At 34.2% G+C, this 15,618-nt stretch overlaps 1 protein-coding gene and 1 non-coding gene across 2 annotated transcripts; one reads left to right on the forward strand and one right to left on the reverse strand.

Moving 5' to 3' along the window:
- Positions 1–1,960: 1,960 nt before the first annotated feature.
- LOC124923033 lies at positions 1,961–2,061 on the reverse strand. The gene has a single exon (XR_007098073.1). It is a non-coding gene; the product is annotated as a U6 spliceosomal RNA (small nuclear RNA).
- Positions 2,062–12,501: 10,440 nt separating this feature from the next.
- On the forward strand, positions 12,502–13,078 carry LOC124912177 (cysteine synthase, chloroplastic/chromoplastic-like; the record flags this gene model as incomplete). The annotated part of the gene is made up of 3 exons (XM_047452777.1): positions 12,502–12,617; positions 12,692–12,749; positions 12,872–13,078. Coding segments are annotated over 3 exons (381 nt in total), but the record flags the coding sequence as incomplete, so codon positions are not given.
- Positions 13,079–15,618: the final 2,540 nt, after the last annotated feature.

Below are 15,618 nucleotides of genomic sequence, written 5' to 3' on the forward strand. Positions count from 1 at the left end.
TTCTCTTCAAAAATCATTTAGTTAGAGGAGCGAATAAAATGTCTTTTTGTTCGTGTAAACAATTACATATTTTTCATAGAAATGTTTTATTTTTCGACATATGTCAAAATATAGATGATAAAGTTTAATCTATCGATCAAAACTTTCTTTGAAGATTTAAAAACGTAGATTGCACTTTCAAGTGTAAAATATTCTCTTGTAGACGTAAAGTATTTCATTTAATAATATCAATATATTATTTGATAACAACATTATATTTTGTGTAGTGCAATTCACATCCTTAGTATTTAATCATTTTTATCGTAATTTTCAATGTATTCATTTTATTATCTCAATTAAATTTAAAAGTTTTTTAATCTCTTAAAGAGGACGAGTTGAAAATAGACATTTGGTGATCTAATTCATGTATTTTCATGATATGCATCCATAATTTATCTATGCCATTTAGCTATGTTGGTAATGTGACCACGGAAGGTTTAGTTACGATGATGCTAACGAAAGTCGCTATGATCCTTTATTAATATAGTTAATGGACCAGATTGTAAGGGATACCCTAAAGTTTATAATAATCATTCAAGCTAGCAATAAGATTACACTATTGTGGATTTGCATATTCGGCCCAGTGGGAGATTGTTGGATTATTTTATAATTAATTCAATAATTATTGGGCATTTAGTGCAATATTTATAGTGTTGGGCTATTATGTAATAAACCTAAACTAAAGTGATCAAATATGGTATTAAGGAGGTTTATGGGGTACGTAGGTTATGGAATAAATTTGTAGATACAAAAAAAATGGTTATTTAAATATTTATGAGGGACTGATTTATAAAAACCGAAATCTAATAAAGATAGTTATGGTCCACAATCTACATAGTGCTACACTAGATCAAGCCCATTGGACTTAATACATGTCGATTGATATTAGTAGGGTTACAACATTTAGTAGGTAGGAGTTGTTGTTCTTGGCACAATTAGAATCCCACATCGAAAGATAATGGGAGTGAAAGAAATTTCTTAGTATATAAAAGAAACTATATTCACAATTTGTATAAATCCCACATCGAAAGATGATGGGAGTTGGGGAAGTTTCTTAGTGTATAAAAGAAACTCTCCCCTCTTTGGTTTATTGCACCCAAATTTTTATCTCTTCTTTCTTATTAATTGATAGCCTTAGTGCTCGGAGACGTAGGCAACATTTTGGCCGAACTCCGTTATCAAATTCTGTTAGTGTTTTCATTCTTTTGTTTTCTTCTTTTGTGGTTTTGTCAGGGTTTTTCCCCAACAAGTGGTATCAGAGCCGAAGGTTCGTCCTTGGCATGGTGGAGTCTTCAAAAGGGGCGTCAACTCCTTCGTCATCCTGGATGAGGACATCGATGTCGAATTTGAAGTTTGCGGTGGAGATCTTTGATGATTTTGTGTCCAATATCACTAGAAACCATATATTATCTTATGCACCTCAAATATTTCTATATGCATCCAATTAAAAAAGTAACAATTATCTGGAATTCTTGGAAATTATATATATTTTAAACAACCAATAAATAAATAAATAATCATCTCAAATTAAAAAAATGACAAAATGTTATAAATGATGAATGGACTATTTTACAAAATAATAACAAATGAGATCTGATTTCATTTGGCATGATATTTTATTGTCTATAAAAAGTATTTCCTGGAATTAAGAAAGATTTGAAGGAAATTAAGATAGAAGGAAATAAGGACAATGATGGCCTTGACTTTAGTGAGGGCTGTGCTTTGATGTTAATGATAAGTTGTTAAAGGGACTAAGAATGTATGAGGAAATTTGTGACAATAAATTATTGATAGGTATTGATAAAAGAAAATATGTTTAGCGTTGATGTATGGTTTTAGAAGAGGCGAAGTAATGGTGAAATGATTGATAGGGTTAGTCTCCTGTCGCCAACGTAGGCATAAGACAAGAAAAAGGGTAAAAAAAGTTTTGGACCATTTCTCGATGTGTGCATGTCATCCTTGCGCAGGGGCCATGCTAATCTTCTCTGTATCGTTCCAATTTTCGGATGTCCCCGAAGGGACATAAGCTTTTCCCGCTCTTCTTGTTAAAATACTTCATTCTTGAGTTAGAGGATCGATGTGGGATAAATTTTAGAAAATGAATGCACATATGCTATTTCTTGTGAAAGACTACTAGAGCATTTTTCGATGAACGCATGTTTCATTTTTACAAATAACTTGTTTCATTTTTACAAATAACTTATTACATTTGATTTATTAACTCAATTCTATCATTCCCTACTCAAGATAAACATCTTTAAGATGCAATTTGTCTGGAAAACAAAAGGTCCAGTAGTAGAAATACTAAAGCTGAAAGTTGAAGGTAGTGTAGTTTAGATTTGAATAGACAAAAGAAGAGTCATTATTATGCAACAATACCTTCTTTGATTTGTTTTTAATGAGAAAAATATTAATTAATTTGAGAAAAGATGCGACATATGTGCCAACATTATCACATGCAAATGTGCAACCGTAAATGAATGTGCAAGCGACTTCGGCCTATGATGCTCGAAACATTGTGATTTCTTTTGTTGAAATCGTGTGACATGGTGAATATTTATTTGATTAAATATTAATTTCTTTTGTGGAAATCATGTGGCATGATGATGAATATTTATTTGATTATATATTTTAATTTATTTTATATAAATAACATGTTGGAATAAATATTTTAATTGTTTATGTAGAGATTAGGTAAAGAATGATTTATATAAATAAAAATTATATAAATTATTTATGAATGATTTATTCATTTAAATATTCACAATAATACTTATCTTATATATTGAATAATAAGTATAACAAAAGGAAATTGGTTAAAGAATTGTGTGACAATTTCTTGATTAAAAAATCATTAATTTATTTCATACATGTGTGTGATTTAAAAAGATACCAACACAAATGTGGGGAAATTATTTTTTATTAATAAAAATACAAAAATTATTGTGCATATTATGATGCATAAAAAATAATAATATAGGTTAGCACTGGTAAAAAAATGACCTTTACCGACGGTTTTTACCGAAGGTTTTGTAAAACTCTCCTAAATACTCCCGAGAGGAATAAATCTTTCGGTATAAAAAATAGATTCCGAGAGGGGTGTAAAACCTTCGGTTTTATTAATCATTACCGAAAGTTCTACAAAGAACTTTCGGTTTTTACTTTCCCAAAAAACCCAAAAAAATTCTAAGTGTTGGATGTCGGCTATTTGCGAAGGTTTTTGTAAAAACCTTCGGTTTTTATTTCCCTTGGTTTTTTAATTACGAGGGTTATTTAAAGAACCTTCGGTTTTGCCTTTTTTGAAAAGTTCATTTCCGAAAGTTTAACAAAATAACCTTCGGTTTTGCTCATTAAAAAAAATTCTAATTTTGGTATTGGTTTTTTCCGAAGGGTCTTTAATAAACCCTCGGTTTTGACTAATATCAAAACCGAAAGTTTTATGAAAACCTTCGGCATCAACCTCTATAAATACAAACCCTAACCCTTCTCTTTTTCATTTCACTCCTCCCTCCTTTCTCTCTCTTCCGCGCCGCCGCCTGCCTCCTCCAAGCGGTTCTTCTCCTATTCTTCTCCTCTCTCGTTCAGGTAATTTGTTTCATTTGCTTTTTTTTGTTTTGTTTATTATAAGATTTAGATTTCTTAAGTTTGTATATATATATTATAGATCTAGATTTATGCTAGTTTACGCTATTTTTTTTATTAATATATATATACATATATCTGAAAATGCATTTAGGATATGGGTGATTCGACATGGCAGCGACTTCGACGTACACCGGAGAAACTGCATCCGTTTTACCAGAATCTGATAGCACAATCAGAAATTGCGGCACGTGAGGAAGAGGTAAGACAAATGACGCTGGAAATGGAACAAATCCGATTAAGGGATGCGGAAAGAGGTCGTTTGCTTAGTGAAATTAAAACGGACAGGGCCGAAATGGCCCAGAGATTAGAGAATCTCGAACAGGAACTTGTGGTGTTGAGGAGTCGACTGAATCAACCACCCCCTCCTTCCACCCCATCTAATAATTAAATAATTTCTAGCTTTATTATGTTTTTATTGGTTTTTCCGTACGAACGATGACAATATTTGTATGTGTTTTGTTTTAATATTCATGAATTATTAGTATTATGTTTGGTTGGTTTGTTTTGGTTTGGTTTGAATATGTTGTTAATTAATTATATGTTCTATTTGTCTACTTTTAATCTTATTAAAAAAAACAGCCTTGCCAAAACCGAAGGTTCGTTTCAAAACCTTCGGTTTTAACCCTCTTTTAAAAAAATCTAAAGGGCTAAAACCGAAGGTTTATTTGAAAACCTTCGGTTTTGACCCATGGTATAAAAATATCTGAAAATTTTCTAAGTGTGGGGGAAGGGATAAAACCGAAGGTTTATCTGACAACCTTCGGTTTTGACCCATGGTATAAAAAATCTGAAAATTCTCTAAGTGTGGGGAAGGGATAAAACCGAAGGTTTATTTGAAAACCTTCGGTTTTGACCCATGGTATAAAAATATCTGAAAATTTTCTAAGTGTGGGGGAAGGGATAAAACCGAAGGTTTATCTGAAAACCTTCGGTTTTGACCCATGGTATAAAAAATCTGAAAATTCTCTAAGTGTGGGGAAGGGATAAAACCGAAGGTTTATTTGAAAACCTTCGGTTTTGACCCATGGTATAAAAATATCTGAAAATTTTCTAAGTGTGGGGGAAGGGATAAAACCGAAGGTTTATCTGAAAACCTTCGGTTTTGACCCATGGTATAAAAAATCTGAAAATTCTCTAAGTGTGGGGAAGGGATAAAACCGAAGGTTTTCAAATAAACCTTCGGTTTTTCCCATAGATTAAAAATACCTTAACTCCTAAATTATTTTGTTTTTAACCAAATAATATCAACTACTAACTAATATAATCTATTGTGCGTTCTATTTTAAAAATTAATATTGTGTTTAATGTTAAAGTGTTTATGGTTGTGTTTGATTATTATATATAGATAAGTGTATTTGAATGTTTATGTTTGATTATCTTATGAATGTGTGTAATGTTTGATCATATGGATTATGCAATATTTGAAGGATATCAAATGTGTTAAATTAATGTTGTTGAAGGTTATTAGAAAATTGATAAACAAATGAATTTGACAAGTGGTAAAGTGATAATTCCGAAAGTTATTTATTGAACTTTCGGAAATAACTATCAAAAACCGAAAGGTAATAATATAACTTTCGGTTTTACCGTTTTCAAGACTGAGAGTTTTATCTAAACCTTTCGGTTTTCATGGCTATTTCCGAAAGTAATGATAAAACTTTCGGAAACATCACTTCTCATTTCTTAAATTATAGTGGTTTTTACCTTCACATATAGACTCCTAACAAAAATAATCTATTGTGTGTTGTATTTTAAAAATTAATATTGTGTTTAATCTTAAAATGTTCATGAATGTGTTTGATTATATAGAGAAGTGTATTTGAATGTTTGTGTTTGATTATCTTATGTATTTGTGTAATGTTTGATCATATGTATTGGAAAATATTTTAAGGATATGAAATGAGTTAAATTGATGATGTTCAATGCTATTAGAAAGTGATAAACAAATGAATTTTAAATTTTTCCAAATTGTAAAACCGAAAGTTTATTATAGAACTCTCGGAATTAGTTATCAAAAACGAGAGATTATTTGACAACTCTCGGAAATATGAAATTGAAAACCGAAGGTTTTAGTCTAACCTTCGGGTTTTATATTGATAAAACCGAAAGTTTAAATGAAACCTTCGGTTTTTACATTCATCTAAACCGAAAGTTTAAATAAAACCTTCGGTTTTTACATTGATCAAAAACCGAAAGTTTTATTAAAACCTTCGGTTTTGATCAATGTAAAAACCGAAAGTTTTAATTAAACTTTCGGAAATAATAAAAATAAAAACCAGCCGCGCCTTTTCTTCTTCCCATTTCTTCTTTCCCTTTTCCCTTTTCGCTCCCGCTTCTCTCTTCCGCCCCCTTAGCCGAAATCCACGCCAGAACCCACAATCGACGCCGCCTGATTGAAGACGCCGCCGACCAAGGACGCCGCCGACCCAAGACGACGAGCGACAGACGACGACGCCGCCGCCAACGACCGACGCCAACGACCGACGCCCTTCTCCTCCTTCAGCCGTTGGTCTTCTCCTCCTTCAGCTGCTCTTCTCCTCCGACCAAAGGTAAGCTGTAATATATATATATATATTTGAATTGAAATGCTGGTTTATTAGAATTAGGATTGTAGTTCAGGTTAGATTTTTAGGGTTTGAATTTGTATGTATGAATTTTAGGTATGAATTTTAGGTTAGATTTTGGATTTTAGCAAGCACGAGACCTAGAAGACATAATTCTTAGTACGGATCTAAGCAAGAAAACCAAGATATATCATGAAACGCGGGGAGACAATTGGAACAAATTGAGCATTTTCTTCCGCTTGCCTTATTGGAAATCATTATTATTGAGACATAATTTGGATGTGATGCATATTGAGAAAAATATTTGTGATAGCGTGTTGGGAACAATAATGAATGTGAAAGAGAAGACGAAGGATGGTCCTAAAGCGCGTAAAGACTTACAACTATTAGGCATAAAGTCATGGTTACATCCTATAAATGATGAAGGAGTGGTTCATTATCCAGAAGCGCCTTTCACTTTGACATCCGATAATAAAAAACGTTTTTGGAAATTCTTGAAAGATCTCAAGTTGCCTGATGGTTTTTGCTCAAATATCAGTGGTTGTGTAAATTTGGAAGAGAAAAAGATTTCGGGATTAAAGAGTCATGATTGTCACATTTTGTTGGAATATCTTATTCCTTTAGCAACCCGTGGATTACTTCCAGATAATGTGTATGATGCGTTAGTAAATTTGTCTCGGTTCTTTCGGTTGTTGTGTTTCAAAGAGTTGATTCAAGCGGACCTCGAACAATTGTACATGGATATTACATTGACACTCTGCAAATTTGAAATGATTTTTCCGCCGTCAATTTTCGACATCATGATGCATCTCCCGGTTCACTTATCATTTGAGGCTTTGCTTGGGGGACCTGTTCAGTATCGATGGATGTATCCATTTGAACATTACATGGGTACAATGAAAAGATATTTGCGGAATAATAACCACCCAGAAGCCTCTATAAGCGAGAGCTATCTTGTAAATGAGAGTATTAGTTTATGTGCAAGGTATATGGAGGAAGAAGAGCAAGAAAATGCACAAACTGAAATCTCGGGCATTTCTATATTTTCATCGTTGGAAGACCTTTCTAACGGAAAAATATACAACTTGGATTATATCGATCGAGTGACAGCTCATTCATACATTTTGAAAAATTGCCCCGAAGCTGAACCTTTTTACATGTAAGATTCTATGTTGCTGTTATTAATTAGCATTAAAAAGTATGCTTTTTAATATTCGATCTATTTGCAGAGATTACATGCAGTATTGCAATAACAACGAGTCTCGTGGTGAAACGTTTGCCGCATATTTCAAACATAGAGTGAGTTCATTATAAACCATATATTCTAACTCTTTATATTTATTTTAACAACTACATGTCGGGTAAATGTATGTATAGGTTGCTCAATTAACCGAATTTAACGACATATCAAGAGACCTCAAGATCTTAGGAGAAGGTCCAAGTATGTACTCGTCTATGTATGTTTGGTGTAAAGTAAACGGATACAAATTCTGTACAGAAAAACACGACGAAGGTTTGACAACTCAAAATAGTGGGGTGGTTGTCGAAGGGTTCAATGGTTCTGAAACTATGTCATACTACGGAGTTTTAACAGATATAATCGAAGTGCAATACTTTTCTCACAAACGAGTTGTTTTATTCAAGTGTAAGTGGTTTGATACACACTCGGGGGAACTAGGAGTGAAAGTGGATAAATATGGCTTCGTAAGTATAAATGTAAACCGATTTTTAAAAACACAAAGTCAAGACCCGTATATATTGGCGAGTCAAGCAAAACAAGTCTTCTACGCCCTTGATATGTCAGCCCGACCCGGTTGGAAGATTGTGACAAAAATAAAACCGCGGTTTACAAATATATAGATCAGATTAATTAGGTAGATTATCTATTTTTTACTATATATTATTTCTTATTACTACTTTATTTCAATTAGTCGCTCATTTATTAATGGTGTATGCATTAAGAATGTCTAAAGGTAGTAAAGAACCTTGGTGGAGTATGAGGAAAACACCCAGCAAACTCTTAAAGCCGTACCAGAACCTCATTGCACAATCAGAAAACTTGAGGCTCCGAGAATCGTCTACTAGAGATGCATCACCTATTGCTGTAGTCCCGATAGCTACTGCTCCCCCAGCAGACGAGGATGTTGAGGCTGCTGAGGCAGAAGAGTTTGTAGAGAGTACGTTTGCTAATGTGGGGGATGAGGACGATGAGGCTGATGACGAGGGTCACGAGGACCCTCAGGACGTGGATGAAGAGGAGGAGCATGGATCGACTCCCGACCCATCATCGACAGGTAACTTGTTTACTATTAGTTATAGTTTGAATTGATTCACATATCTGATTATGAATTTAATCTATTTTGAAGAATCTTGTGCCCGCAAGAGAAGAGGGAAAAACAAGAATATTGCGTTATCTAAGAGACCAGCGGGGACAAGGATTCCTCTCACTTTTAGAGAGGTAGATGGGAGGCCGGGAGGTGTTGACGTTGGAAGAACAAGGTGGTCTAGACATGTGGGGTCGGTTGTGCGGGATCCCTCAGCCGTCTCGCACCGTCTTTTGAAGTGGAAGGCATTAAGTGCTGACCAATTGGATTACATTTGGAATGCTGCGAAGGTAAAGATTAAATAATTCTACATTGATCATTCAATAATTATTTTAAAACATTTGAATGTTTTTATTTTCAGGATCCGTTCGAGGCTACTAATGGTCCTATTGATTCTTTTCGAAAGACCGCAATGGGACACGTCAGACAAATATGGGATAGATGGCGCTCGGATTTGCACACGGAATATATCCGCATCCATAAAGGAGACGAGGCCGCGGTACTTGCCAATCCTCCACCAGACTACGATCGAGATGATTGGGAGTTTGTGTGTCGCAACCATTTCTTTACGGAGAAATTTAAGGTACGGTTTCATAATTCAAATAAAATATGATATTAGTTATTCTAACTTCAATTTTTTTTATTTGAATTTCAGAAAAATAGTAGCACAAATATGGCTAACAGACAGCAGCTGAAATTCCCGCATCATACGGGAAGTAGACCGTTTGCTCAAATTGAAGAAGAGTTGGTAAGATTGTTATGAGTTATATAATAACTTAATATAAACATTGTTACGAGTTATATAATTTTTTTTTCAACAGGCGATTGAAATGGGACGGGCTCCATCGGTCGTTGAAGTGTTCAAGAGGACCCGTACCCCAAAACCGACAAAAGAAAACCCAACTCCCGTCCCGGACGACCGCGTTCAAGAGAAAATTGTAAGTGAATTGAATTAAATTAAATTACTTATAACTAGTTTATAAATTATTATATAATTGACAAATTATTTCAAATTTGCAGGTTGAGATGGAGGAAGTTCTAAGTAACGAACCAGAAATATCAGACTTTGAGTTGACGGAGAGAGTATTCGGACCCCAAAAACACGGGGGAGTATTCGGTATGGGATCAGGCGTCCGACCCACACACTTTCGTCAAGATCGACGGAGTTCTAACAATTCTCAACGAGCCACTGATCGATTGTTTGAGGAGAATCAAAGAATGGCGATGGAACTTGAGGAATTGAAGAAAAGGGATGAAGAAAAAACAGAAAAGATTAATCAAATCCAAGCAGAAAAGGTAGAATTGATTTCAAGAATGGATAGAGAAAGTGCAAAACAGGAGAAGGAAAGGTTAGAATTGAATGCAAGATTAGAGAATTTTGAAGTGTTTATGCGGCTATATCAACCGCCCCCTCCCCCACCAGCTAGCTAGTTCTAAGACGTTTCGACTATATGAATTGATTGAATATGTTTAATGGTTTAATGTAAAACTTGTTTTTGGGATGATTGATTGGAGAATTTTGGAATGATGATTTTGTTTTATGAATTGATTGGTTTGGCTGGCTGAACAGGTTTTGGTTTCGGTATGCGGTTTCGGTTTAGCACAAATCAGTACGGCTATTTTGTAAATTTTTAAAAGAAAAACCGAAAGTTAAATGGAAGCTTTCGGTTTTTCTTTAAAGGGAAAAAGCGAAGGTTAAGCTAATAACTCTCGGTTTTTCTTTAAAGGGAAAAACCGAAGGTTATGATAATAACTCTCGGTTTTTCTTCAAAGGAAAAAACCGAAGGTTAAGCTCATTACTCTCGGTTTTTCTTCAAAGGAAAAACCGAAGGTTATGCCAATAACCCTCGGTTTTTCTTCAAAGGAAAAACCGAAGGTTATGCCAATAACCTTCGGTTTTTCTTCGAAGGAAAAACCGAAGGTTATGCTAATAACTCTCGGTTTTTCATTTGAGGGAAAAACCGAAGGTTATGCTAATAACTCTCGGTTTTTCTTCGAAGGAAAAACTGAAGGTTATGCTAATAACTCTCGGTTTTTCATTTGAGGGAAAAACCGAAGGTTATGCTAATAACTCTCGGTTTTTCTCATTGATGAAAACCCGAGAACTAGAGGACATCTTTCGGTAAATACACTATTCTTTTTAACGACGGAGTCAATACCGAGGGATGGCGACAGTCACCTTAACTCTCGGATTTTACTCTATCCCGAAAGTTATGGGCTCAAAACCGAGAGTTTTAACTCTCGGTTTTGACCATTTTTTTACCAGTGTAGGTAAAGAATAATAAGAAATATTTTAATTTTTTATGTAGAGGTTAGGTAAATAATGATTTTTATAAATAAACATTCTTATCACTTATATATAAACTATTTGGAATTAGGGTTTTGGAAAGTCGGATTCCTAAATGGGGGCGATGACTGAAAATTCCGCGGGGAAGGTATTCTTAAACAAGATTGAGAAAAATAACTAGCGACGATCGGAGTGGAAACGAGGAGACTCACCCTTTTTACCATGTACCTCGCTATAGATAATTTCTCCTCTATAAATTCATTTATCAAAATTAACCATCTCATTTTAGATGAGGATCAAATTATGTCTTTTAACTTTTCAAAGTTTCAAATAAGTACTAGAAATTGGGAAATTTGATAAAATGGCCCTACTAAAGGGTCTAAATCCAAAAATGGACCTCGCTTGATATAGTTTGCTAACATGGCCTTTTTGCCTTGCGAAATGTCTGTATTGCCCCTAGCGCGCTCACTTTACCGCTTAATTACTCGAAATACCACTCTCTCACTTTCATCTAAATCAAGTTTTTGAACTCACGCGATTTAGATAAAGTGAGAGAGTGATATTTCGAGTTAATGGAAAGACTCGAAATACCACTCTCTCACTTTATCTAAATCGCGTGAGTTCAAAGACTCAATTTAGATGAAAGTGAGAGAGTGGTATTTTGAGTTTTTCATCGTATATATATCATATTTGTCCCCTCATTTAAAAAAACCCTTTTCCTTTCCCGACTATGACTCTCTCACTTTCCATTTACGAATCTCCAACTTCATCTTCGTATTTACAACTCTCATCATCATCCAACTTCGTTCCAACTTCGTTCCAACTTCGTTCCAACTTCGTTAAACATCATCGATCAACTCTCATCATCGTTCGTCTTCCGTCTCTTCGATCATATATTCATGTGAGTTTAGGGTTTAGGATTTAAGTTTAATCTGTAATGTTCTCATTATTCTGCCGTTTATATTGATGGATATTGATGTAGAATCCTTAGATTTTAGGGTTATGTAGCTTTTAAGGTTTATGTAGCTTTTAAGGTTTATGTAGCTTTTAGGATTAGCTTGTGGGGGTGAAGCTAAATGAAAAAGATATTGATGGGCTTGTGGAGGAGTGGTGAATGATAATATTGAAGTATGTCAATTTTGATTATTTGATATATTTCGAGCATATGGTCTATTTCGAGCATTTGATGTAATCTCAAACCGTTCGTCTCTTACTACAATCTCAACTCCAAACTTTGCGCCAATACCCGTTTTCCGATTTGCTGCCGTGTTGGATTCAGTTCACAAATTGTGAAAAAATCAAGGTCAATCTCTTCTTCTCTAGTCTGCAGAGCCGTGTCGTTACAGTCTTAGCCTGAAACTGAAGTCCTCAACATTGCCAAAAATATTACTGAGGTGACCTTTCTCTGTCTCTCAATAATTTCAAATTGTCTAGATCTATAAAAATGAATTTGATTAGGTTAATAAATTTTATATCATTATACTTTGATACTTCTGGTTTGGATTTTGATTATTTGATTGGAGATTGTTGATTAAACATGTATTCTGTTTTGTGCACTGCAAGATAGTTGAAAGATTAGTTCAACTTTTCTACATAGTTTGATATGGAATTTGTTGAGAAATAAATATCTTATGTATGCCTTCAACAACTTATTGGAAACATGCCAATGCTTTTTCTAAATAATATTACAAAAGGATTTGTTGCAAATATACCTGCGAAGCTTGAGATAATGGAGCATTGTTGTAGTGTCAAGGATAGGTGAGAAACAATTTATTCTGAAGTGTTTATGGTTCTAAAGCATTATGTTGCATTGATTAAACTTCTGTTTTCAGGATAGGATACAATATGATTACTAATGCAGAGGAGAAGGGGATTATAGCACCAGGAAAAGTACTAGATGATTCTTACACATTTTTGTATAGGATTTATGCAAATGAAATCTTAAACTGATGATAGATTTATTGAATGATTGCTGGTCATATTTTTCACCTTTCTCTTTGGATACTTTGTAGAGCATTTTTATGGAACCTACAAGTGAAAACACGGGCATTGGTCTTACATTTATCGCTGCCTCAAAGGGATATAAGCTCATCCTAACAATGTCTGTCTCAATTAGTTTGGAGAGACGGGTAATTCTCAAAGCATTTGGAGCGGAGCTTGTGCTAACTGATTCAAAGAAGTTTCAGTCCACAACCGCACTCTATTGTGTGTATCTTTAGTAGAGAATTCACTATCTATAAATCTAACAAACCCAACTCAAGAAAGTGTAGTGGTTCCAGAAATTAATGATCCTGACGTATTCCCGAAGCAGCGGGAGGTTGTCTTTGAAACTGAAAATGACATTGAAGATGAACCATGTTTACTGTAAGAGCATCAACTCAACAACAACATCAACCATCATCTCAACAGCAACAACCATTATCTCAGCAGTATTTTGAATAATTCTATTTTCAACAAAATGTTCTAAGTTTACTTCAACCAAGATAATGTTGTATGGATAATGTTCTAAGTTTACTAATGTTGTATGAATAATGTTCTAAGTTTACTTCATCCAAGATAATGTTGTATTGTATGAAACATTGTTATTTATTTAAGTAGGTTGAACAAACAGTGACTCACGCATTTTGTAATATGCGTGAGTTATGTTAACAAAAGTCTAAACAAAATGCTCGAATTAGAACAAGTATTACCTAACAAATTCTCGAATTACATCATAATATTCAGTATTACATAACAAATGCTCGAATTACATCATAATATTCAGTATTACATAACAAATGTTCGAATTACATGAAATGCTAGAATTAGAACAAATGCTTGAATTAAAACAAATGCTTGAATTAGACCATAACAAATGCTCGAATTAGAACAAATGCTCGAACTACATAACTAATGCTCGAATTAGACCATAATATTTAGTATTAAATAACAAATGCTTGAATTACATCAATCCTCCATCTTCTTTTGCACCAACTTCTTCTGCACCAGGTTCTTATTCTATACCACCTTGTCTTCCTTCTTGTCTACAAACACATCATCATCCACCTTATTCTGGACATTGTCTTCCTTCTTCTCAATCTTCTCCACAAACAAATCCTCCTCCACCTTTTGCACATTCTACATGTCTTCCTTTTTCTCCAAAATATGTACAAAGACATCATCATTCTCATTGACCACATTGTCTTTTTCATTCTTCTTCTCCTCACAAGCCCATCCTAAAAAAAGACAAAATGATTGAGATTACATCAAATGCTCAAAATAGACCAAATGCTCGAAGTACATCAAATTATTGAAATAGACATACCTCAATATTATCATTCACCAACACATCATCCTCATTCAGCTTCTCCTCCACAAGTCCATCCTAAAAAAAAATACAAAATGATTGAGATTACATCAAATGCTCTAAATAGACCAAATGCTTGAAATATATCAAATGCTCGAAATAGACATACCTCAATATTATCATTCACTAGCACATCATCCTCATTCAACTTCTCCTCAACAATCCCACCCTAAAAAATTACAAAATGATTGAGATTACATCAAATGCTCGAAATACATCAAATGCTCGAAATTGACATACCTCAATATTATCATTCACCAGCACATCATCCTCATTCATTTTCTCCTCTACAAGCCCATCTTAAAAAAAATACAAAATGATTGAGATTACATCAAATGCTCGAAATAGACCAAATGCTCGAAATACATCAAATGCTCAAAATGGGCATACCTCAATATTATCATTCACCAGCACATCATCCTCATTCAGTTTCTCCTCCACAAGCCCATCCTAAAAAAAATACAAAATGATTGAGATTACATTAAATGCTCAAAATAGACCAAATGCTCGAAATATATCAAATGCTCAAAATAGACATACCTCAATATTATCATTCACCAACACATCATCCTCATTTAGCTTCTCCTCAACAAGCCCATCCTAAAAAAAGACAAAATGATTGAGATTACATCAAATGCTCGAAATAGACCAAATGCTCGAAATATATCAAATGCTCGAAATTGACATACCTCAATATTATCATTCACCAGCACATCATCCTCATTCAGCTTCTCCTCCACAAGGCCATCAATGTTTTTTTCATTCAACTTCTCCTCCACAAACCCATCCTAAAAGCTACATAACCCTAAAAGCCAAGGATTATACATCAATATTCATCAATATAAACGGCAGAATAATGAGAACATTACAGATTAAATTTAAACCCCAAACCCTAAACCCACCTGAATATATAATTGAAGAGACGGACAACGAACGATGATGAGAGTTGATCGATAATGTTGAATGAAGTTGGAACGAAGTTGGGACAAAGTTGGATGATGATGAGAGTTGTAAATACAAAGATGAAGTTGGAGATTCGTGAATAGAAAGTGAGAGAGTCGAGAGTCGGGAAATGAAAAGTTTTTTTTAAATGAGGGGATAAATATGGTATATATACGATAAAAATTCAAAATATCACTCTCTCACTTTCATCTAAATCGAGTCTTTGAACTCACGCGATTTAGATAAAGTGAGAGAGTGGTATTTCGAGTCTTTCCATTAACTCGAAATACCACACTCTCACTTTATCTAAATCGAGTGAGTTCAAAGACTCGATTTAGATGAAAGTGAGAGTGGTATTTCGAGTAATTGAGCGGTAAAGTGGGCGTGCGAGGGCAATACAGACATATTGCAGGACAAAAAAGCCCTTTTTGTAAACTATATCCAGCGGGGTCCTTTTTTGAATTTACGCCA

Source organism: Impatiens glandulifera, chromosome 1, assembly GCF_907164915.1.
Source record: "Impatiens glandulifera chromosome 1, dImpGla2.1, whole genome shotgun sequence".
NCBI classification, from domain to species: domain Eukaryota; kingdom Viridiplantae; phylum Streptophyta; class Magnoliopsida; order Ericales; family Balsaminaceae; genus Impatiens; species Impatiens glandulifera.